This window comes from Poecilia reticulata, linkage group LG3, assembly GCF_000633615.1.
Source record: "Poecilia reticulata strain Guanapo linkage group LG3, Guppy_female_1.0+MT, whole genome shotgun sequence".
Taxonomy (NCBI): domain Eukaryota; kingdom Metazoa; phylum Chordata; class Actinopteri; order Cyprinodontiformes; family Poeciliidae; genus Poecilia; species Poecilia reticulata.
In genome coordinates, this window is record NC_024333.1 from 35,040,630 (window position 1) to 35,067,351 (window position 26,722).

A 26,722-nucleotide genomic window follows, 5' to 3' on the forward strand; every position below is an offset into this window, starting at 1 on the left:
TAGAAAACAGAAGCACTTTATTTTTAATTTAAAAAATTAAATAAAAAAGTGGCCCACAGGCACTCATAGCTAAATAATTCTGGCCTTCAAGGCAGAAAATTGTAGACACTACTGATTAAGATTTTTAAGATTTAGAGTTTTATCACATCTGTTGAACAATAAAAAAAGTTGGTYGAGTCTTATTTTTTCCAGTTTTGGCAAACGATTACATAAATTTGCAACAACCTCCTTGCTGGCTTTATGCAGCTACCACAAAGCCCAGTGGGGATCGTCAGGTTCCAAACAAAAGCCCCCAGGAAGCCTGGATCACCGTTCGACATGTTTGAGAAACACTGGCAGAACTCTTTCTCCCTTTTGTGTTCTCATTTCTTTCTGCATTTTACTCACTTTTCCTCCTTTTTATCTGAACCCCCCACAAACACCAGCAGCTTCGCCTATTCACGTCTTTGGATGTTCAGAAGGGAGTGAAAAAAAAAGTCTGTTACCAGCAGAAATGAGATGAGGGGAAACAGAAGGTAGCRGGAAAAGGGGGGTTGATGATTGATTAGAGGCAGAGGAAAAATAGTGGAGTTTCAAATGAATTACAGAGGCAGCTAGAGATGACTATTCACGCTCATTAAAAGACASTTTTTCTAGGCATCCTTCACAAACACTTAAAGACAAAAGATTGACCCTGGTTAGAGGAACTCTGAAATACAGAGCAGTTTTGTTTTGAAGCGTTTCATCTAAACATCTCCTGGATCACCACAAAACACTTTTGATGCTGCCATCATATAATTGCCTTTCACTTGACTCCTAATAACTTGAAAGAACCTGGGGCATATAATTGAGAATTTTTTAAAAGACTAAAGGGACATCAGGCATAAAAACAACCTCTGAAGGYAACATTCAAACTGGTGTTGATGGCCTAGTGTTGCAAAATGACATTTATATGCCAATTCTTACCTTTGAGGGCAATTCTAAGGTTTATAAACCCTCTTGAAGAAAAGGCTAAATATGCACCGTGTGTGGGAAACATTGTGTCCCCATCTTCAATACATGGCAACCAGTAGTCCGAACTACCCAATGCCAGTGTGCCCTGTCCATTCATGATGGAATGAAAACAGGTGGTACAGTGGCTCCAGACGCATGGGAATGCATGTTACCATCAACACCGAGGGATTATGGCGTGCAGAACAAACTGTACCAAAAGACGCATCTCATTTCCTTTACCAAAATCATGGTCATGCATATACGTTTCCCCAACTGTCTGTTTTACATTTTTAGAACGATACAGATAAAAACCTGGAAAACTTGGTTCTTTTTATGTCTTTTGTGTAGAAACTTTTAAACAATGGTTTCTGTAATTGCTATGAAGGGAAATAAACAAGCTCCAGAGGAACTTTGTAGTAAAAAAGGAAAGAAGGAAAAATTACAACTTATGTTCAATCTTAATTCCTAGAAACTGGAAAAATATTTCTGGTATTTAAAGTATTTTGAAATTAAAATATTGCAAAAAATGGTACATAAAAAAGTTTTAATTTTTAATATGGTACACATTTTCATAATTCCCAATCATCTTTAGCGTTTTTCAACATAGCATTTCACTACTCATCATCTTTCATCTCAAAAGAAAGACTAAAGTATTACAACATGCACTGTATCCCCCCCCYCTAATATACAGACATATGGTGGCGTCCGGCTCAAAGAAAACCCATCCGACTCTGAGACTTGAGACTATTTGCTTCTTAAGTTACAAGACAGACGATTGTTTAAGCAGAGCTCCACTCCAACCAGCCCCGGCTATAAATCTGGGCTGATTTAGACTGTAAAGACATTTTCCTGGATGAGGCCAAGGCTACAGGGATTCAATGAGATTTGATGGGGTCTGACGRTATGACCAGAGTTTAGCCTCAAGAAGATGAGAAGTGAAAGGCAGTTRGCAAGAAACCCAATGTCTACTGTGCGTTTAAGAGGAAACCTCAGCTAACAGAGTATTAAATGCAGTTAAGATACTGAAATTGAGTCTTTTCTATTGTTAATTTTGGAAAAAATAGGATACTATTTTTTGTAGTTTAGTTGTCTTTTTTATTCATGCATATTTCAAAATGAATCCACAGTCGAGTTAGCCAGTGAAAATCTGATGCTCATTTGTCTTAATTGAGATATTTTTTCCCCTTATTCACCAGCGCTCACGTTATGAAACAGTATTCCAGATCCATCTGTTAAACTTCCCACTTCTGCCATCTATGCAGTTTAAAACATTCTAATTATAGAATGACCTAATAAAACGCWGCGTTTTGGATCTCATCCAAGTCAAGGAGATAAACAACAGGATCATCACTGAACCCACTGAGTCAAAGGCTTGGAACTGATCTTSACTTACTTGTTTACCATTTCTTTTAGAATCATTCCCATTTTGGGGGGAAAATTGAGAAAAGAACTTTACATAGCATGTTGCCACTAAACAGTCTGCCTTATGGATAACAGTCCAGACATATTTCAGACAACAAWCCAAGCAGAAGACCATTTCAAGGGTTATTGTATCATAAATAGTAACAGTGAGTTTTATTCATTCTCTAAACTATTTTTGTTTTTTTAATKTATTTTCATTGAAATGGACCAAAATGTTGAACACATATTTTAACCACCTGCAGCACAGATGAGACAATAGCAAACTGAATTACAGTCACCTTCCAGAATTATTTCAAGACAGACTTGACTGGACGTTGTGGCTGAAACGTGTCACAATATAAGCATTTTATTTCAGTCAATATTGATAATTATTGATTAGCTTTTTGTTTTAAATATCTGCCAAAGCACTGCCAAACTGGTTACATGGCCTTTCCCGTTTTATCCAGTTTTCACTCCACTCCATTTATTTTTAAGCAGTTATGAGACATGGTGGCAAAATCTTAAACTGTTGCTGGCAAGTTACTCAACAGGTTGTTGCTAGGTAACCAAAGAGTGACTGAGGTAGTTGATCCCACCCACCTTGTCTAGCTCACCATGAAGAGTTGAATTCAGAGAWTATGTATATTGAATCTAAGAGACATGTTATCTATTGATGTTGCTCATATGTCTATTGTGGTATATATTGTTATTGATTTATTGTTCAGTCTTARCTGGAACTAACTTTCAATGGGTCGAAATAAAAATTTCTCCAAGTCATCTATTTGGGACCAACTGACTTACCTCAATTTCACCAAACTTCGAAGTCATAATTAGTGCATGTCTCTGCATTTTGAAATGGTAAATATAAACAGCTATAAGTAACCTGCTTGAATGAGTTAACACATCTTAATAATTTGAAAGAACCTGATGGAATTTGATTGTTTTGGACTAAATATGGAGTCACAACATTAATTCTTTATAAATATGTATCTACTGGCTATAGATGTGTGAAACTGTAAGCTCTTTGTATCTGGAGAGAGCATCAGGGCAGCTACAGAGCTGGTGAACGTTCTTCGAGGAGTTTTGGGATCAATAGGCCTGCCAAGAAGCATTAGTCCTCCAAGCCCACAGAGCCCGTCTCTGGACACAAGAGCACAGGGACTTTAACTCTGATCTTATTTATGCGCACACAAAAGAAAGCACAAGGGTTCTTTTGGTGGGGCCTGTTCAAACAGAAGGCCGATGTGGATRGGTCTTTAAGGGGGCCGGCCCGCATTGACTCTGGGGAAGGGAGAGCGGCTGACAGGTCAGTCTTAAAGCCTTTAAAAAAATGGGGCCCGGATCAGGGGAACCAAAGGAGGGGAGCACGATGGAGCTTCAGCCTCTCCCTCTGCTCCCCAGAGACCAAAGCAGCCCTAGAGACAATAAGTCTGTGCCGTGGAGCTAAGAGGAGCCAAGAGTGAGAGTCTGGGCTCAGGGGAAGTTAAGCCAGGGCGGCAGGCAGTTGACGCACAGGGGCACGACTGATGGGGAAAGGCTCTGGCTTTGCCCAGCTGTCACCCAGCTATCAGTCCAACGCTAAGGCCTACATGGATCTGTGTTCCACTGGATAAAAGAAAAGTGTTAAATCAAACCGCAATCCAGCCCCTTTCAAGGCTGGCAAGACGGCCACTGATTTCGGGGGGATGAAGGGCAAAAGATCAAAGCCCTCAGGAGAGGAACACAACAGCTCCATCCAGCTGGACGCTTCCCTCCTGTCATCTCAGAGTGGGGGTGCTGACGAGGGAGTGCTTTGCAAGGCAGGGTAGGGGGTTCAGCATCATAAACTGCAAACCAGCAGGCACTTGGCTGGATAGCATGTGTGTAAGCGTCTATGTGTGTGCCGTTAATGTGTAGGGGGATGGCTAAAGTCAGAATTGTCACAGTGAGCAGAACTGCAGATCTATCACAGTTGTCGTTCTTTAGCAGTGAAGTGGATAAAAAAATCTGGGGGCAAAACAAGATTAAGTGGAAAAATGGCAAAGGAGTCAAAGTGAGACAGATGAAAACTATAAAACCCATGTTGTATGTCTTCTGTATGTAAAAAAACACATGCCACGCAAGTATGTGCATGCATATTTCAGTGACATGTTAATGCAAAAGTTTTAAAAATCTCAGACAAAATTTGCCCAGTTGCTCCATTTATGGCTGCCACAACCCAACAATGACCCTTCACCCCAAATCCAATGACCTGGAAGTTACGTCCATTTGGGGAAGCCATTTCCTGACTCTATAAAAAGAGGCAGCGGAACTGAAAGAGACGGAGTGCGAAAATGGAGGGGCAGAATCATTAACTGCTAGTACAATGGCCAGAGCTGTGTTTGGGTCCAGCCCCGTGTTTTGGAGAGGTCAAACTCAGCAGATCTGAGGGCTGAAATTGAATTGGCACGGAGGATGAAGAAAAAAAACAAAAAAAAACACAACCCGTTGACAAGCCTACAGGCCGAGGCAGAGAAAGTCTATAAACAGCTGGCTGCTCACAAACAACAAAGAGAAGAAAGTGCCATGGGTTCTTTTTGGTTTTCCAGCAAGTTAAAAACAGAGTCAAGCTGAAACAGCCTGCAGCGCCGTGAAAAGTGTGCATGATGATACTGGCAGGTAAGGCAGGCTAATCCAAGTAAAGACAAAAAAAACATAGGTCATTGCATAACCATCAATTGTTTCCCAGTCATCACCCTCTCATCCACGTCTTTGCCTTCAACCCACTGAAGGTCAGCTACAGTTGCACAGCTCACCATCAGTTCCCATGAGATCAAGACATTTTGGAGGCAGAGGCTCTGATCAGAGTGCGACAGTCTGGCTTTGTTGGCCCTGACAAAGAACAGATGAAGAACTTGACGTTCATCTGTTCAGCAAACGTCACATTAAAGGCCAAACAACCAAACTTCAGTGAGAAAGCGCRAGTCTGGAAAACCTCTAGTTGGTTTTTCATCACAATGTAAACTGCAGCCCAAATCTGCAGAATACTCGATCCAAAGTCCACTTCGCTAGATAACATTCATGCAGCTCAATCAACAAYGTCGCCTCAATGTCTGYAGACACTAAAGATTGGTGCTTGCCAATRGTTAAGATTAGCCTTTGGGGAAAGTCAACAGTGTGATAAAAAAAGTAGGTGTGGGTCGGAAGTACATAAGTAATAAAATGCTTGAAAAGAGAGTCTGCAAAGGGGAGAGTTTATATGATTGTTTACATTTGGTGGTAAAGGAAAATTACTTTTCCCATCTTTAACTTGGCATTTTAGGTTTTCCCTTAGCCATTTGCATATGGAAATAAAACACCACAGTGGCTGATGATAAAGTTACTGCGGTGTTATATATCTGAATAAGAAATCAATTTCCACATAAAAAGGCATCGGATAGAAAGTGCATTTCTATGTCAAGCACCCTCTCAGCAGAATGAATCAGTTACACATTCTTCGCTCAACCTCCTCTCATCAAGCCCACACTGTGAGATACAGATGCACATGAAGAGCCAAAAAAGGGATGAGTATATTTAGCATCTCCCCCTTTTGATGTTCTCCCCTACTCCTCCCCTCTGCCTCCATCTCTCCTTCTCAATCCACTCCTTTCCAGTGGCACTGCTCTGCAGATAAGAAAGTGCTTCGCTCTCCCAAAGGAGTGGAAATATCTGCAAGGGCATTGTAAACACAGTAAACAGGGCACAACACCATTAAGTCGCACATGACTCATGAGTGGCACAGAAATCCACGGGATGCTGCTTTCAACGAGAGCTGCGAACTTGAGAAAAAAAAAAAAATCTAAGGAAATTCAATCAAGAATGTGAAGCCTATTCAGAGGTGTCTCTGCTTTCATGTCAAATTAAGTCCATCAATAATTTCTACAGAGAACATTTTGTTGCTACTCTTTGTTCTCGCTGACCTGTGAGTACTTTCTGGAATATGACAAGACTGCACATCATCGGTAAAATAAAATCTCCAAAGGTCAAACTGAGTCACTGGAAACACAAAAGCAATGAGACAAATAAAGAACTGATGGTGTACTATGGAGCTGAAAAATATTTCTTTGTCCAGATGGCTTTCCTTTAAGCTGCAATAAAAAACTCCACACATGCAATTCAATGACATTTGAAACATAAGTCACATGGCCTTTTGTCCTTCGGTTTTCAAAGGATAATTTTATTGATTAAAGCAAAAAATGTTTTCTTAAGCAACATATGTGGAAATATAACTCAGGAAAAAAAAATCACTTAAATAGAACCCATCAGACAACAGAAAGTAATTATGGAAAGACAGGAACATCTATCTGTCCGAAAAAGGTTTACAAGCCACTTCGAAGGCTTGGAATAGTGGTGATCGTTTTTCTAGAACAACGCAAATTATAGATAATTGAAAAGGTTTTCTGTCATCTTTTTTAAAACCACCTGACTGATGGTTCTTTTAAAAATACAATGAATGCAAAAAAAACAACAAAAAAAACATGAGAAACTAAACCAAGCAAATACATGCATGCAATTTCATACAGCGAGTGAACCTAATTTCTGGTGAAAATATATAGACTTTAGATAACTTTTCAACTACTACCACACTTTAGATTTTATTTTTCTACACTTTAAAATTTGCATAACCACGTAAAAACTACTTTTTACGTCCTGCTGTTGTAAACTCATACTGGGTTCATGACCCTCACATAATTAGCCACGTTTGAAGTGAATTTTAACAAATTATGACGGTTCAAAAGTGCATCATGTGTTAAGTCTATGCTCTGCGGCCTGCAGCTATACTGAATGGTGGCTCTGTTACAAAACAGTTTCAAGCGCTGTCTGACTGATACAGAGGAGCACGGGATCAGCTCACCATTTTGCCTGGATATTGTTCTCGTAAAACTTAAAGGGGCTTTTCGTCATTTGGTTTCTTGTTGGCTCAAGATAAGTTTCCAAAGCATACACTTGCGGCACAAACAAAACCGACTAAGATTTGTTAATTGATTCAAGGTTTTACAACTAAATATTCAAAAAGTGTAGAGTTTGTATTCAGCCTCCCTGGCTTTAGAGAAGCAAGTCTTACAGTCTACAAGTCTTTGGGGGTATGTTTCCATCAACCTTCCACATATAGATGGCTTCAATTAGCTGATTAGAGATAAAGTGTATGAAAATCAATATATTTTAAATATATATTTTAGGCACAGACCTACAACTGTATTTATGTCTAGACTTTGACTAACCCATTCTTGATCTGAACCTTTCCAGTGAAGCTCTGGCTGCACGTTTCAGGTGTTTTTGCTGCTGAAGTAAACTTCTGTCACAGTTTCAACTATTTTTTTTCTCTTCTGGTTTTGCCCTGTATTTAGCTGCATTCATCTCTCCATCCACTCTGACCAGCTTTCCTGCATCTGCTGAAGAAACACAACCTCTCCATGCTTCCACCTTAATATGGGGATTGTGTGTTCAAGATATTATCCTTACTGCATTTTTCAAGTAGGGATAAAAACTTAATTGTAGTCTTGTTCTTGCATAAAGGCCAGATTTGTGGAGTGGAGGACAAATAGTTGTCTTGTCAACGGGTTCTTCAATCATACTTTTACTTCTCTGCCCATTTCTCTTAGAAAATCGTCTTCCACATGTTTGTAATATTTTATGGCCAAATGCTGCTTTAAACATTAAGCTTTTCTTTGTCTGGTGCTTTTTTTTCCTTACGATTTTTTCAGTCCATCTAATATTCTCCAGCAAACCTCTGAGGTCAATTTCTGCAGTTGGTTGTATTTAGCTCTGTGAATGTCTGACCTCAGCTCTTTTTCCCATGTAAAAAGTGAAATTAAAGCCATCTATCATTTCAGTTCTTTTTCAGTAAAAGGTTGACAGGATATGAATACTTTTGAGACACGCAGTCCATATTGAAAAACATGCCAGCTGTTTCACGGCATCAGAAGGAAAATGACGACGGTCACATCCATCCACCCGTTACCCCAGCTATAACTCCTTTCCTGAATGCAAACAAGAGTTCAGAAGCAGTTCAAGGGTAAGGGGGTAGATGTGTTTGCATTCCAAAGCTGCTTCCATGCTGCCTAAATAGCCAGACAGGTGTTTGTGTATCCTGAATGCACATGACCTCTGCGCCCTCCTCCGAGGCGCAACAAGTCACCTGATGCGAGGAGGGGGGTGAGAGCTTTCAAAAAGAGCAGTGAAGGAGTGTAGTGATGAACACACACACTCCTCAGCTAAGAATAGTCTTCATAAAAAGCCCTGCTGATGAGAGGAGGAGGTGGGACAGGGTGCTGACACTCTACACCAGTCACTGAGAGAAAGGTTGGGGGAGTTTCCAAGTTGGTTGCCATATCTGACCTTCAGTTTTCAGAGGAAAACACTAAAATGGTGCTTCAGATTTATTTCCAATAGATGTAGCTCCAAGTTGGTTTGAATTTCTCTTTAAAAGACACAGAATAAACAAACTGTCCAATCTAAAAAAAAAAAAGAAAGTTAAGTCAATAAAATACTTAAAAGACTGACTTAATATGCTTATTAGACTTAGAGGGGCCATAAAATCTGAAACGCACACATAATTCTAAGTGTATTTACAGATACTCACAGCACTGTTAAGAAGTGAGGGGAAGCAAACAGCAGAACAAAGCCGGGCTGCGCAGCGCAGAGCAGAGCAGAGCCGGCTGGACTGCCAGGTCCTACTCATGAATCAATTTTGCTCAGCCAAAGTGCCAACATTAAATCCAATTAGACACCGGCTGGCACCAATCACTTTGATGACAGCGTCTAACTTAACCCTCAGGGAAAGACAGCAGTGCCAGTGGTGCCAGCTTCAAGAGCGTCAGAAAAAGAGGAAGAGGATCAGCAGAGGAAGATGCCTTTGTACTTCCTTTGAAGTGCATGTGTGCATTTGTTGCAATCAACAGGGTCAGTTGAGTCGCTACCCTTGCTCAGTGTGTGTGTGTTGGGTTGGTGGCACGCTGCCAGAGGCTCATATCAGAGTACAGCATGATAGGCTGTTACAGGCGCCAGCTGAACCCTTTTTTATTTCTGACTTCTGCCGCAACTGCCGGGCAACTTGACAGCATCCTGGCAACTGTCTGACATAGATACACACACCCGCGACATAAAGGCACACACAACTGAAGGAAACCAAATGCATGGAGCATGAAAGAGACACATTTAAGCTCCAACACCTGTCAGGGATTTACTATGACTGACTATGAAAGTACAAGAGGGAGACACCTCTGATATCAGGAAGTCGTGAGTCATGACCTCTCCTTTCCTGCTCTCAAATGAAAACTCATCTCTCATTCAGCCCATCTACTAAATAAGTAGTGAATTACTGCATTGCTCCTGACAGATGACCCTCAACTGGATGCACAGCAAGAAGAGAGGCAAGGAGGGGTTAGAAAAATCTATTCATGCCTAACTATGACCCTAAAGGTAAGCATATTGTCGATGTGAATAATGGAAGGGCATGAGGAGGAGGAAAAGCCTTGAGCCTCTTTAACCGCTCTCTTAAATGAGCCCACACAGCTTTCTGGTTGAATAAATAACATCTGAAGCAACTACACTTAATAAGAGTGTGTCCCACCCTTGTCTCTGACTGCCAAGGTTAGAGCAATCAATCTGATACAGCAATGCAGAAAGATGGGTAGTCAGAAAGGCCGTTAAATTATACAGAAAAAGAGCCATAATCACTGAATCAATGCGGTGTAAACAAAACAAAAAAATGCAGATACCAGCTGCATTTCCATTACAAATGAGAGAAAATCTTTGTTTTTTGTTTTTGTTTTTTTGGACAAGCAAAACTATTTCTACTAATGTTGAAAATTCTATTTCGGCATTGCAGTGTTTCAATTAAATACAAATGCAATTAAAATCACACGTGAATTCTTCAAGCAATGTCATTAAAAAAAACAAGCCGTGATCCTACAATCCAATTGAGTAAGCCATTTTATAAAAGAGAAATTATCAATATTCTGGTTTCTAGATGTGCAAAGGAAACTTGTCATAACTGAAACGAAACGCAAATCTGTCAGTGAATGATTTTAAAGCCATTTATCAGTTCCTTCTGACTTCACAAATATGAGTAATACAACTTTTTGAGATTTCAGAATAATGATTTGAGACGTTCAATTCTAAATAAAGTTTTATAACTCTTTAATAGCGCGGAAAGCGATTATATTGCGACGATGCAATAAATGATTGTACATGACAAAGGAATATGAATGAAAGGGCCTTTTAAAGAATCGGGTCAGGGCCTTTTAACAGCCTAACCTGGTGCTCCAACCCACATCCTGGCTTTCAGACCTGGGTCGGATTAAACCTCTCTCCAGATTTCCTCTCCCTCCCAGGCCAACACCTGGATAAGATCTACAAGCGGCACCAGCCATCCATGTCTGGACAAAAACATTAATGCATGTTCCCTCCTAATCACTTTCAAACTCAGCCAACAGGCTGCTTCAAATGCAGCAGGGATTTGTTCCTTTGTTGCATCTGAGCAACACTGAACCGGGGCATGATTTACAATTATTGATGAAGTTTATCCAAGAGTCAGCAACAAAATAATCCCTTTAATGCAGAAGTAGTGTGGTACTCTGTTTAAGAAAACCACAACGCCCCCCAMMCCCCATCAATTACAATAATTGTGTCCAAATGGAATTATACTGTCCCCTATACATAAAAATAAAAAAGAGGTGAGCATCTTTCAGAGTAACCTCTGTGGGCCAGTGCTGAACTAAATCAGGTTCTCTAAAATAAATTAGAATTAGGGCGATGTGAAGCAGCGGACATTGCGCAGCATAGTTGGATTAATCTCCAGTTGGCCAATGCAATAACTTAAGTAGGTGCTTCTTAGAATAGAAACCTCATGGATCAAGCACCAAGCAACAAAAGAGGAAAATCATGCTGACCTAATTAATGCAGGCTCTTAGTGGAATATTTTTGTTGCCAGCTTCGATTCACGTCTGACCATGGAGATGAGTCTCCTGGTTCCTTTTGTGGAGTTATGTTGTCGATATCATTGTCTTCAGTTTTGCCTCTGGGTCTGAAGAATAAATCTGGCCTCTGGGAGTGGCTGCAACAGTCCTGAGGCAAAGTCACCGAGGCACTCATTATTCATCCTCTTTACCTTGTTACTCTCTATGCTCTTTCATTGACCCTCCTGTTTTCTTACCATTTAAAAAAAGAATGAAACTTTGTCTCTTAAATGCTAAAATGTTGCTTTTGTCTGTTGCTTTAATAAGTGTGCACCTCCTTTGCTTTTTTAAGACCCATGTGATCCAATTCACATCCAGCTCAACAGGTTTATAACAAAAGACTCAAAGAAAATGCTGCACCAAAGTTGTTTGGGTGAGAGGCTGTTGCAATGCAGAGGAAATCATCTGTACATCAGCTTCTTTATACGTGATGCATTTATGAATCCCTGAACCTTAATATTAGCTCTGCATATTTAACGTTTTTAAATGTTTGAACCACAGACATATTTGTCTCCGCTTTTCATCCACCAAATTCAGTGGGTCTACTCTGAACTCATCCTTCTCTTAAACAGTATCAATATATTTCACATGTTGTTGTATCCACATAAACACTTCAACCGCTTCTCCATATACAAGACATGGAGAGGGGAATTAGCTTGTTGTAGTTTGGTTTGTATGCAAACATTTAAAGTTCAGTTGTACAAGTCAGTGGCAGGTTTCCAAAGTGTTTTAGTTGTGTTCCATGTGAACCACAACTGAATCACATCTGAATTTTCTCATCGTCAAGTTGGCAAGTTGTGCAGAAATCTAATAAACCATTATTTTAAAAATTAGGTCTGATCAAGGATAACTATTTACGCAAAACTATTAAGAACATTTTAGCAGATATCGATATCCAATATTTTATATATAATACCCAACACCTTGTTGTGTTTCATTTAAGCTCCCATAATGCTGCGCTGCATCACTATCACTCTCACATGACCAAACAAAAAAGATCTTCCTACCACCAACTATGCATCACTTGAAATTCTAGCGCCAAAAAGTAAAAAGATTTCTATTTACTATCCAGCCTGATTCTTACCGCCTGGTCCACTTTTAAGTCCGGTCAAATAAAACACCTGTAAAGCTTTGGGTTTTGCCATATGCATCGGCTCGCTATGGATAAGACTACAAAATATTAGAACATCTTACAATGGTGAGAACATTAGTAAATATTGTAATAACTACATCAATTGCAATAAGTTCTAATTTTCTTATTCCTTCTCCATCTCATCTGTGCTTCCAATGTCATTTGTGTCCAGTTTGAGAACCTGCTGCCTTGAGATGGTCCAACCGGCTATTACATTACATTAGCATGTAAAATGCAAGTTTATAATACATTAGACAACAATTATTGCAGTCAATGCAGTCCTTTGCGAAATAAATATTGCACAAACTGATAGTGTGATGACCGTATGCTTTCCAGCTCTAGCTGGGACTCAGAGGATCATCCAGCCCAGGTTTTCTGTGGCCGCGCTCAGACAGTGACAAGACCTCCACTCAAAGGGTGATGCCAGACATACAGAGAAAAACAAATTAGTCAGATTATATGCACAATAACAACAAAACCAAAGTTTATTTTTCAAAAATCTGAATCTGCCAAAAGTTGTTGTTTTCTTAATATGGATCATTTTTCTCTCAAGAATGAACAGGACACAAAAACTGCAATGACATCCCGGTGTGAAATCAATTCATTCTTTCCTCCTCCTGTCTTTTGAGCAGATGGCATTCAATTCACCACTTTATGAATTGAATGGCATCTGCGGTTGAAGTGACAACTATACATCTCTGCATGTAACATTGTGGCTTAAAGTGAGCATTCAAATTCAACAGCATGGACATAAAAGATAATTTGTTTTTAAATGTGTGGCCCCACTTCATGTTTAGTTTTAAAATCACTTCTGAGTTCAGGTCTAATATCAGTTTATCAATTGTTTGATCTGCTACTTATAATAAATTTAAAACCATAAATGTGTGGTTTTATGGTATTGACTCTTGATAATTGCACTGCAAATAGTGTATTCAACCAAACCTGGGTCACTATCGGGCTCAGAGCTCAAATCTATTCTGAAGGTGCCATTATGAAACACTGAGTGGGAGCTGTAGTATTATACATAGCTGCCTGTGTGTAGGCCAGCTCTTTAATCAGTGACTGTAATTGCTGGGATGGACTTTGAACCACAGACATATTTGTCTCCGCTTTTCATCCATGGCTAAACAACGAAAGGGAGGGAGGCAGCAGCGAGCGCCCGGGCCCGGCCATGCACGGCTCCAGTCCCGGTCCCTGCGAGCAGCCAAGCATGGAGGAGGAATAGAGGGGTCACAAACAGAAGAAAGAGTTTTGGCTGAGAATGGGACGAAAAGCTGGAGATGTGGAATGGAGGGGGTGGAGAAAAACAGAAAGGAAAAAGATTTAAAAAAGCGAGGAAGAAAAAGGCGGCGAAAGGAGAGGACATGATGGTACACAAGTCCCCCAGTGGCAGATTGAGAGCTCTGAGAAGGCCAAACAGGAGTCTCTTCTGAATACTAAAACCTTTCATGGAGGCAACACTGCAACACAGACACAACTCCAAAACATCTCCTTTGAGGCGCCGCAATATACGAGGCTTTCAACCGCTTGTTCCAGAGTTGGTCTAATTGGGAGCCGAGGCAATACAAGGAGGGCTTAGGGAGGTGGGAGCAGAGGAGCTAAGGAGAAGAAGAGAGGCAAGGAGGGGTGCTTGATTTAAGAGGCCATTGTTTCAACAAGTACATTCTGCCTCCCTCTCCTTTCTCCTCATGGCCTCCCCTTCAGATGCCCACACTCCACAGAGTCAAAAGGCGGCGTTTAGCCCCTCTGAGCGAAGAGGAGCTGGGCTTGTTTTGACACTTTGTCCTCCTTGGCTTCTGTGAAAAGGCCCCGCTTCTATGGGACACTCAAGTTCATTAGAAAGTACAGCGCTTTCAGCTGCTTCCCCATTCCAGCTCCAGGCCTCAATGGGGCCTCCAAAGCTCCTCGCTGTTTGTTTAATAAAGACCCCCACAACCACCACCTTCATTTCCCTCATTGCAGAAGTAGCTGAGTTACAGCCTCCTGGGTCTGGGGAGACTGATCGAGGATAATGTAGAGAAAATAACAGGGGGGAAGAATTAGCTCAAATGGCCCGTTTTATGATCTTCATGACCATTTCCCTTTCAGTTTGTGCTTATTGCTCATAACAGCAATTATTATTCCAAGAGAGTTGAGAAGTATGTAAAAAGTGTAATAAAATCAAAGCAAAGGCAAAAGCATAATAGCACCCAGTCAAAAGTCGTTGAAAAGCGACAACGTCACAGGAAATCCAAAAGTTAAGGACTGGGATTACACAGTGGCTTAATCAACTATGCACAATTAAATGTGGAAAACTTCACAAAAACTTTAAAATTTAACAAGGGAAGTGTAAACTGTACGTATCAAAGTATGAAAGATCCGTAGGTTTTCTGACACCAAGGGATGAAATATGCCGTTTTCAAGCATAAATAGACATTATAGAAGAAATAGCACAGAAAAGTGCTTCACCTGCAACATAGCAGTGAAACTCTGAATCTGGAGTGTGTATGTGGAGAGTCAGGTTTCTGCTCTCACACTTTCAGGTGACATCAATGCACGTCAGTAAGAGATGACACTCTAGAAGGGCAGAATATAAAAAAAAACCCACGGAAGGCTCAGCTGCCCCACTGTGGCCCGATCTAAATGTAAATCACTATGTGAGTAAAAAGTAGGAAGACTTCATACAGCTGTAGTTTGTTACATTGTCCATTAGAAATGCATCATATTATCAGTTTACTATAAAAACCAAGTTGAACATTGAATGTTTGAGAGTTTATCCAGAGGCTGTTGAGGGAGTCCTTTCCATGCTGCTCTAAAAACACGAGTTTAAGGCAGAATTTAGTAGAAGGCTAATATTTTAAAAGGCCAAACACATCTTGAGTAATTAATAAGTAGATTTCAGTGAGCCCATTGAGAACATGTGTCAAGCACAAGAAGACCGGAAGCTACATGCCTCGCATGAAAGTACTTATATTATGAAGTGAAAAGAAACAGTGACAAAAACATAAAAATAGAAAATACTGCATTACCCGAGTAGCTCATTTTTGAAGTTAGATATGTCAGAAGTTTGATGCATCATCTTAGCATAATGCAATATAGCAAAAGGTAATATTAGCCATTGTTTTGGCTAAGTTTAAGTTGTTAAGATCAGCATCCAACAGTGTGTCAGAAAACAGGACTGGCAAAACATAGCGATAACCAGTTAGCTTAGCGATGCCAAATGTATTTTTTTTAAGAAAAATAAAGTTTCCAAACTCTTGTAAACAATGGCAATCAGACACAAAAAGAGAAGATAAAAATTCACATCATGTACAAATCACAAACCCAAATCTAGATGAGTAAACAGAGAAATTATGAAGACGATCAGTCTGTCATAAAGAAGCACAAGCGGAATGAGAGGATTCATATAATTCATCACAAAACCATGTCCCCTCTGCTTTCATCATCTGTCTTAAAAGAAGAGTAGTTTATTGTATTTTTGGACATTACCACATAATCAAGTGGATCTATAGATTAAATCTTTGGCAGCCTGATACATATCCTCTTTGCTATCTGATAGGCCTATGGGTGTAGTCCATCAATAAAATTTCACATTTTATTTAAAAACCATCCTGTACTTTTTTTAATGCTGACTTTTTCAAATCTCACCATGCTGACTCTACTGGTTTTCGCTAAAATAGTTATCGTTTTCTGTGAGTTCTTTGCAAACAGCATCATTTATTGTGATAGAGACAATTTACTAACACTTTTGTAGATTTGAAGCGATATTTGTTTGAACGAAAAAAAAAAATCCTGATTTTGTTAGCAAAACAATAAAGAAGATGCAATGCCATCTACAGGCTTTAAAAACGTGTACATTTTTGCGGCAACATAATGAATACATTACGTTTAATTGATACGTTGTTGTACGTAGGAATGCTGAACTACACATGGGTCCAATTATAGCAAAAAGTTTCCAGTTATCCTCCCCAACGTTGTCATCAGCATTGCCAAACATGTGAGAGGCACTGTAACCTTTGGACGTCAGAGTCACATTCAGGAATCCGTTCTGTGGGCATGAGATTATGTTTCGGCGATGTGAATTCAACTCCACGGTGCAGCAGCTTACCTCCTACTGGTTTCAACAGCCAGGGGGACATCAGATCTTCAGCAGGTGCTTCCCTGCAGTTGTAGAACCCCAGTGAGGTGTGGGAGGAAAACGTGACACTGATCTAACACACTTCTTTCAGCTGTTGTATCAAAGAGTGCAATGCACCAACAAAAAATTGTATTAGAGTGTAGCTTAACAATGGATTCAAACTAAATTGTAGCTTGTCTTTTATGTTATTTTTTTCTAAAACATTCAGACCCAATAGATTCGTTTCTATAGTTTGCGTGAACACAACAAGGACAATTCATTTCATGCTACTGCGCACACAGACGGTTATTTAATTTACTGCTCGAGACTCACAAGTGTGCTGGTAAGCAAGTGCAGAAATCTAAGAGTGTGTGKGGTCTCTTTCAAATCATATCACATTCTAATCTTATCTGGAGCTGGAGATGGAAGCTGTGAGTGTGTGTTCCTAACCCTGGCCTGTGGCTGTGCAGGCYGTTTGTGCATGCTGGTATGTTGAAAGCCTTCATTCAGTCACCTTTTGGAGGTAATCTGGGAGACAGCTGCAAGCCCCCATGTGAAACCCTCCCACAGATGAACAGAGAAGGTGGCCAGGCTGGTTTGAGAAGGCATCTGGACTGATATAAAAGAAAAAGGAGATAAACCTCTGAATGCAAAACAAAAACCACTAAAGAAGGTAGGAACGGCTATGTGAAAAWTATATTCAGAAATTTGGCATTGATTTTGCAGAGACAGCATGACTGGGTTAAAATKAACAAAAAATGGAAAGTGATTTAAAAAGTTTTTTTTAGTAAGGCAGAACCCATTTTATGTYATTAGGAGAGAATTAAATKATTTTTTTTATAATTATTATGAACTGGATTTATGTTTGGATCTTAACCAGGCCAGTTCTTTGTAATGTTAAAACATAAATATGCTTTGTGATGTGAATCACTGGTTAAATTCATCTGAGCAAAAGCGTTTGCAACAAATGTATTCCATGCTTCCACGATAATTAATCTGCAAAAACAGAAGTTAACATTGTCAAGATGTCTCCCTGCCAAACCTAAAACTGCTATGAGACAAGGGCTCACTTTTCTTGTATTGTTTTATTCAATATTTTAAAGGCAATTTGACATTTATCACACRTTAATAAGATGTTTTAAATCTCTTACTGCACCATTTAAACCTGTGAAAGCATACTAAAACTAAAACCATGACCTAAATAATTAGCAGATTGAAGTAGTTCCTTAGTCAAAGTCATCAACTATGTTTAAAACCAGAGTGTGGTGGAATCCTGAGCAAAGGCCAGTTGGGTAAATGTTATATAAATAGACTACTGACTTCAAACTTGGGATAGAGCCCTTTCCCACATCAATAGTTTTCATTTGCCACGTCGGTCTGCTTGCTTTATTTCTCCCTCTTTTCCTCCCCCTGTGCTCATACTCGCCATAAGAATGTATCACGACTTCTAACACCGGCGGGCTGAAGTAGGACGACCTTCTTTTCCTCGCCAGTTGCCATGGTGAATTGTGTGTAGCATCAGAGCTCCATTGAGGATTCTATGAGTCACAATACTCCCAATTCAGATGACAAAAATAAATAAAAAAATGAAAACTCAGTTGACTCATATCAGCTGTTCTGAACCCCAAACACAGCCCTTACCACATCTTAAGGTTTATCAAATGAGAGTTAGCCTCACACATTGTTAAATATTTTCATTGGGACGGCTCTAAAATTGGTCTGACTYATTCTTTTGATGCCTTTTTTTGGCAAGTTCACAACTGTTTMATGCTTAGCAGCAGTTGTGAGCTACTTAAATCCAGATTATCATTTACTTAGAGAAAGGAGAGGACATCTTTATGCATGTGCCATATTAATTCAGCGTTGGTGGGCTTAGGACGACTCTTCTGTAGACAAACAAAAAGAGAGCAACAGCTCTGACATCAATTAGCAGAAAAAAGCCTCATCCCCTGCCTTCAACGAGGCTCCGCTAATAGCAGTCTGTTTGCAAGCTGCCACCCAATCGAGTAAAAACCATATATGCACACACAAACCCATTTTGTCCATAACCTCCTCAGAGTGTACTGAATTAAGCTTTATCCAATTAATGAAGAAAYATGTCTTTCTCTGGCTRCAGCTATTTGAATCTTGAACTTTCAGCAAATCTGCTTCTGTCAACACTCGACAATCAGGGATGAGAACAAAGGCGTTAACGGAAAACAGTGCAAGCAGATTTAGCAAATGTTGCTTCTCTGTTGCCTTTARTGGGAAGAGCAAGTCTCTCCGCATACTCCATGAATGGACCAAGACCACTAAACATTTTAAGCAGCTTTAATCTACYCGTGCCTATTTGCAAAAGCTCATTAGAAGTGGTGAGTTTTTTTGTTTTTTTTTAAATGTCAGAAAAATTACGTTTGTAAGATTTAGCAGACGGCAATTTATCACTCAAGAACAGAGTCGGTAGTGCTGAGAGCGCATTTCCAAAACGAGAGTTTATTTATATCTTTCTGTAAGCAATAAATGTGCTGAAGTGAATTAGTGTAGAAAAAAACAGGGAAGAATTATTTACCAAAGATTTGAGGTATGGATTGTCCACTTAGGAGYATTATTTTAGACTCGTAAATGAAAAAAAGCTGCTGTGCTGGGATAGAGAGAGAAAATTCATATTCCACCTCACTACTTATGAAAGGTAGCACGAAGGACTGCCAAAGCAAAACAGGATGAGAGCACAGAGCTTGGCAACCACAGACAATCTGGTAACTTTGTTTGGAATATTACAGTTTTAAGTTGCTCTTCTGTGATTAGGGGGAAAGAAAGGCAGTTCAGATAAAATGTTATTCATCGTTCCAAAACAATAGGCACATCACAGGCTCTACGTCGAACTTGAATTAAGAAAAAACAAGGTACAGTGTGATCCTAGCCGTCTATTGCATTGAATCAGTTCCTTGATAACAATTCAGGTTAACAGGAGTTAAACAGCAGCAGGCGTGACCCTGTTTGCTAAAAAAAGAGTATCTGCAAATACCAAAAACAGAGAAGTCTTATGAAGTCCTCGCTTCTTAATTATTAACATGCTTATCAAGATAAGCCCGTTAATTAATGTTCTTAACAGATGATCCAAAGCCACTCGTATAGCTGCAAGAGTAAGTTTAATTAATAAACTTATTCTCAAACAAAAACTGACTTCAATTAGCAAAAAAAAACAAATAAACAAAAAAACYATGATACCCTCTCTGACACTGCTGTTTATTTCTCTATAGTGAACTCTGACCCGCTTCCCTCTCACAACTAAGGAACAGCATGATGCTGCCAGCACCGTGTTTCATCTGCTGTGATATCAGGGTTATTAGTTTGCTCACAACACGTCCAAAGCTTCTCCTGTTGCACTCCACTACCAATAAAGCTAATATGTCTAACAGTACTGAGACCTCTTGCTCTGAATGTTTGTTTTAAAGCAGGTTATCTGAGAATGTTCATATTCACATTTCATTTGATTACGAAAACAAGTTGCCTTCCTTCTGAATGATAAAAAAAGAGAACAAGTTTTGTCTCTATGAACATAATCACACTGAATGCACATTTTAAATCAGAGCTACATAATAAAATTAGATTGCACTGGTACAAAAGAGTCAGATGGACATTCATTTACAAAAACTAATTGTAGACAGTTACTCCCCAAAACAATAACAAAAAAAGTTGAGTATGCTGCAAATTGCCCTCATCTCTCAGTTCAAACAATAGCCATTCAAACACTTCTGTCATAAAAACATTATCTTTGTCCTCAAATACGATCCTGTGATGTCTTTATTTCAAGCTGAGACAACAAAGAGAAWAAGTGGCTTATTTTTTTAYGACTAAAACCACACTGGGGACGGAAAGAGGCCCTTTATCTCAACAATCCCCTGATCGTCCTCTTSCAGATATGCCCCCGTTTTATGGAATGTCCCAGGTGAAGCTTTCCTCTTTAGTCACAAAGTGAGGAGATGCCCTAATGAACAATTAAGTTACTATGGATCTCTACCTGAGTGTGTCCTTCAAAATGCCTTTGTGTCCCTGCTCCCCCCTCCACTGGTGTGCTCAGACAGCGAGTCTCCAGACCTGCTTATCTTTCTGTCCTCCACAGCAGGCCCCCGCTGAGACGGAGAACCAGAGTTTATTACAGTTTCCAATAATCTGCAACCCCCAAGGAGCTCAGAATGACAGTACTTGGTGTGGAAAAAGGACAGGACTCCATTTCACTACCAATCCTCTGATGGGCCACCAATATGATGCATGACCACTAGTAAACTACAAGAATTATGGCAAATCTTTGCTTTTTTTATTATTATTCAACCGAAGCTAAATTTTWAAATAAACTCTGACTCTGAAGCGAATTGTGTTGTTGGGTTTACACGTTCAGAGACWTTCATGCACAACATTGACCGTCATGCGCACCTCTGGCCACCACCTCTGGGAGCATCAGCGACCTTCCACATAACCGTAGCCAGAGCAACCAATGAACTAAATTTCAGGTTATCCAGGGAAAAACTAATCCTGTGACTCCCCAGAGGAGTCACTTTCATTTGTTGTCCCTGGAGAGACTTTTAAAAATACACAGTAACTTACTTTTGACAAGGATTAAGGATCTTARCATTTTAAATTTCCTTTCCAAYTACCTTGGAAGGCACAAGAACTAATGACAAATGTGTATTTTCATCTTGTTTGTAACTAGCCTGAGGAGGATGATAAAATTAAACTTTGGCAAGCATTTCTACTGGTGGCTCATCTATGTTACAATGAGAACAATTGTTCTCCAAAGTACAAGCTGATGGTGGTTAACTTTGTTTGTCTGTTTGCTGTGTGCACTGAAAGCTGACATCTGTGACAGATATTAGAGCAGTGAGCATAATTGAAATACGCCCTGGGGCCGYAGATTCATGTTCTGAAACCAGAAACAATCCAGAAGAAGAAAGCACGCCCAGGGGTCTCTGACAGAGAAAGCCYGACTTGCAGAGTGAKGGCCAGGTGATTTAGAGGAACACGAGGAGGGTAGAGGTCTGAGGTCTGACATTTATCCATCAGAGAATGTTAGAGGGAGAGCGGGGGTGGAAATCAAGTAATCATAGTTACCTCCACTGCTACCTTGGAGGTGCAATTCCATCCCTTCTGAAGAGACACACAAAGCACAGCGGGGGTATCGGGTGGCCTGTTYCCCCGTCCTCTGGCGTAAGCAACAGCCTGGCCAATGCCAACCTAACCATCAAGACTAGAAGAGGGTACAGAACATTTATACCCTCCCAACACAGGAGCTTAAGTCTTACACATCCCAATAAATCTGGGCTTTTTTCACCTCTTAAGCCCCCTAAAACTCCTTAACATAGGCTAGGAAGCCAGAATGAAAGGTGAAGACGCACATGTGCCAAAACAATCAGATTCAAGAAAAAGAAAAAGGAAAAACTTGTTTTATAGAAACTAGCCATAGCTACAACCTCCAGGTCAACATATCCCCATGAGAGAGAAATACTGTGCCCTATAGAGATGGATCTGCACCAAAAACAATACAAAGAGTGTAACAAATCTCTCTGTGGACTGGGTTAGTCATAAATGTCAACCTTGCAACACTATTAATATCAACACAATTACTCTGAGGAYACTTWATTAAATGTGGCTTGGAGCATTTCTGCAAGACAAAGTCATAAATTTACATTCTGAAGCTTGCTGTGTATGCACAACCATGCCTGGATGTTCAGGAAAAAAAAAAAAAAAACACTGGTGTGAGACTGTTTTAGACCGTGTATCGTCAGGGGACTAATCAATCCAAAGAGAGGGTATAGCAAGCAGGAAAGGGCACAGCAGGTGGAAGCAACCTGAACCAAAGATCAAACTTCAGTCTGCCCTCTCCAAGCCACTTAGCTTGAAACTTAATTCTACAAGGACAAGATGTTGCATCTTGTTCACTCCAACAGTCAGTCAATATCTAGTGTAGTTATAGGTGCAAAAACTACAAATCAAGTATTTTTTTTCCTCATTCAATTTACATCATCAAATGCAAGTTAAGGGTCGTAGAGTGAGTTGGTACCTTGTTCTTCCGTTTTTGACCTTACCAAAAGGTTTTCGATCAGTTTCTTGCCGTTTACCAGCAATTACGACAAATCTTTTACAGAAAAAGCTGCAAAAAGACGTCAAAGAACATGTTATGCAAAGATGGTCTTATTTCACTTATGTCTCTGTTTAGGACACYGAGTTTAGGCCAAATATCCAATTCCAGGACTCTTAGATCAGGAAGAGAGAAAGGAGATATTTTGTATTTAAATTAACATTTCTGTTTTTCTTTTGTGTTACATCTTATTCTACAGTTCAAGCATTATTGTGTAAATTGTACCTTTTACACCTTTTGTAAGATATCAAAACTAATTTCTGACATGYTTTCTTGAAAATGCAAAGCATGGAATGTCTTCTTTGGGACAAACACCTGGCACTCCAATCAATAGCCGATCAGTGAATGAACAGGGGCCCCTGTGGGAATCACAGGAGAGGGTGAGGAGAAGCACCGTCCCACAGCACACCATTAAACTGTGTAACACACTTGCCAACATGCCATTAGTCCAACTCAGCCTATTACTGCAAGGCCAGTGGACTTGGCTGAGAAAGCATTTTGACCTCACACACATATTAGTCATGAACACCACACAAACACACACACACAAACAAACACAGTTAAATAAATTATAGCTTCAGGCTATGTCCAGTCAAATGGAACCAGCAGCTGACTTTAATGTTGCCATTTAGAAAAGGCAACTCTAAAATTATGGTATTACTCTTGTTTTTCATCCTTTAAGCCAAACAACATTTTTCCTTTTTATTAAGTTAAATACTTAGAAAGTACCTCACGCTGTAGAAAACAGATGATCAGCGTGAATAAGTTGGCCAGAAACATGGCAAACTTCAAGATCATAATTTTAAAATTAAAGGTGAACACCATCTATCTGCGGTCATCACATAAACAGAGACATTCACTGTAGCTATACAATTTATCCTCCACTTAAAATGCCAGCGGTGACCTATCGCAATCAGAGACAACAGACAAAGACGTGTTTGATACATGACACACGCCCGGCAGACTTAATTGCTTTATGACAGAACAAGACTATAATCAAACCAGCACGGCTCCCAGCCCCAGATAACGAGGGGTTGGTGTGTGCGTGTGTGCGTTTGGGGAGCGGGACATTAATAACTACATTTGAAAAAAAAAGATGAAAAGCCCAACTATTAATAGGATGTGGCTCATCCATCGTACCTTTTGTTTCCAGTTGAGATATTGACTCCTATCTGGGTGACATTTTGAAGACGGTGTTCTGGTGACATTTAGGAGATGTCACATTTGCTCCAACCTCCTTTTGAGATCTAACCAGATAATTACAGGTGTAATTTTAGCTTGGCTGTCAGGTAAATCTTCATGATGTGTCAGAGAGCACGGCACCGGGCATCCATGTGTATAATAATGCTAAGCCCTGTCTCTATGTGTGTGTGTGTGTGTGTGTGTGTGTTTGGGAAAAGCAGTGAGTCCTCACATTCCAGCGGCTGTTCTAACATGTTGTAAACACAAGGTGTTGGAGAAACATTGGACAAGGGGTGGTGGAAAACCCTCATACTTCTGACAAGTGCTACTAAAGGGGGTTGGGGCACAAGATCTAAGCTATCAGAGATAAACACATCTCTCCACCTGCAATGAAAGCACAAAAGGTTTATGAGAGATTAATCTCATGAGTCCCCCCCCTTTTCCCTGGGAGAGGGTACTCAAAGTAGTGCTCAGAACTTTCTAGCTCATAGAAAACACACAAAAACAATGTGAAAATCTTGGACTTCCTGCATCTGACGCCTCATTTCCAGCATCTATGAAAGTAAGTCAAGCAAAGGCATTCTGCCCGATTTAGGAAGGGATAATTTATTCCTACATCAGCTTGTGCTGGTAAAAATCAGCCTCGGGACGAAGATCTGACAGCACACTGGCATACGCACACACCTCCCATGCTGGAGTAGACTGGATGCAGATTCCACACACCAGAAACTCGTTTTATCAAAATATAATGCGCTCAAATGCGGGAAATTCTGCGCAAAACTTGGAATGTACTGTTGTGGTCTAGCATTGGGCTACAGCGCTGGCACAATCAAATGCAAAAAGATTACAATAAATCAAAGTGTTGAAGCTAACAAAAAAAAAAATGAATGCATTTTGCAAGTCATATTAACATTCATACACAAAACTGAAAGTCTATAATCTGACCTGCGCATTTTTGGTTGTGAAAATACCTTGTAAAGGGAGAAATCAAACACATTTCACCAACCCAGTGTCCCCAGTACGGGAAGAAGTTAAGTGTTGTTGGATCTAATTATCTGAAAGTGCCACAAACAGTCCAATTCACAGTTTTAAAAATATTCATTTCTGTCCACCTCTTCCAAAACACGCTCACATGCAGTTTGAAGCCCGCGTCGCTGCGTCGCCTCTCGGACTCTCTTACCTGGACTCTGGCTGAGGAACAAAGTTGCCAGGACGCCCCACAGCACCGCGGCCAGCTGCATCTTGCACCCCACTTTTCTCTCGCTCTTCTCCGGGCTTCTCGACCCCCTGCTTCCCCCTCTTCTCCCTTTATTCTGTCCCCCCTCAACACAAACAAATACCGACGGGCTTCTTTCACAAGAAGACGCTCCCCCGGCTCTCACCCTAACCTCTTGGCATGACTGACTTTTTCTCCCCGTCTGTCTCCTCGACCTCCTCCGCCTCCTCCTCTCTAGTGATAAAGCAACAAAACCGGGATTAAAAAGTTAACTCTGAGAGGAGCGGCGCGGCCACGGTCTCCAGCATGTTGTGCACTCGTTCCCGACGGTGTGGATACCAATAGGAGCCGAGGGCTGTACCACCATGGAGCCGGGAGGGTAGTTGAACTAGCTAATGAAGTAAATGAGAGCTAACATTGTAATACATCAACAGCAGTAGGGAGTGGTTAACTTTAGAAAGCTGTGAAATAAGGGAATATATATGAAAGTGGTTTAGTGTCGTGTTTTTCTAAGTCATGTCTCATTTCATGCCTGTCTGTGTTCCCCTGTCCCTTACAAAATGGGCTCGTCCAAAATCTCTGCTCTTGTGTCATTTGTTAAATTACGTCTTTTAAAACGCTGGTGGTTCGCAGAAAGCACAGCAGAGCATCAGAGGCATAAATAAACAGCCTGTCTGCTCTGCAAACTTCTTCTCTKACTTTCTTTSGTTTTTTGCACAATGAAGGTTGAAAAGGAGAAGAAGTGGAGCATAAAAARCTTTTYTGTTCTCACGTAAGTAAATGGAGGCAAATGACAGAGTGGCGGTTTTTATAGTGGAGAATAATGACTAGAAGATGAGGTCATTACACAGTCATTCATCCCGCAAATTTACACAAAACTACCAAAGGGATCTGGTGGTAATATTAAAATCTAATTAATTCCAACAACGTTGCCATGCATGGCTTGCTTTCCTAGAATCGCACAACTTCCCTTTGAATGAGAATGACATAACTGTATCACAAGTTTATGCCTGGCAGTGAAGGCCGAAAAGATCCTGCTTTATAACAAAGACAAAAAGGTAGACCCAAATATGGTGGTACTGATCTTTACTTTTCACCCTTAAAAAACTACAAGTTTACTCATATAGTCTTTGTCCAGTCAGCATTTGTTTGATTRTCTGAAACATGTAAGTGACAAAAAAGCAAAAACAGAACAACTTCTCTCCCTGCTCCTGCTGTGCACACACTGTAAAAGTTAAGAGCTGTAATTAAGACCATTTCTGGGTTGGAGCACGAATTAAATAGTTGTCTGGAAATTAACTGATTTATTTTTTGTCTTTTAGCAGAAATACTTCCACAAAAAATTTAAATATCTATCCATGTGAAATGTAAAATTGTCTTACAAATAGCATGTTTTTTTTTTTTTACCAGCCCTGTTTTCTAAGAGTTATGTGGTTGATGGCTTTGAGCAGGAAGGGTCTCCTGTAGTGGTCTGCATTACAGCACATCCAAACCAACTTCTGACTGAAGACACTCTGTTGTTGTATAACATCCTCATGAAGAGTTTGCTCASAGTTGTTCATAAGGTTCTTCATTTTACGAAGAATTTTTCTTTGCACAATGATCTCCAGATGTTCCAGAACCAACTCTTTCTTTGTCAGGTTGTTTGACC

The 26,722-nt window shown here is 40.2% G+C and overlaps 1 protein-coding gene across 3 annotated transcripts in view; it reads right to left on the reverse strand.

The window, feature by feature from the left end:
* Positions 1-25,385, reverse strand: part of lrp4 (low density lipoprotein receptor-related protein 4) — a 111,898-nt gene extending 86,513 nt beyond the window's left edge. For all 3 annotated transcript variants that reach the window (XM_008405945.2, XM_017304054.1, XM_017304055.1), the window contains exon 1: positions 25,036-25,385. In XM_008405945.2, coding sequence (XP_008404167.1) covers positions 25,036-25,096 — 61 coding nt within the window. In that variant the 5' untranslated portion in view covers positions 25,097-25,385. The remainder of the gene's footprint in view (positions 1-25,035) is intronic.
* Between the last annotated feature and the right edge of the window lie 1,337 nt (positions 25,386-26,722).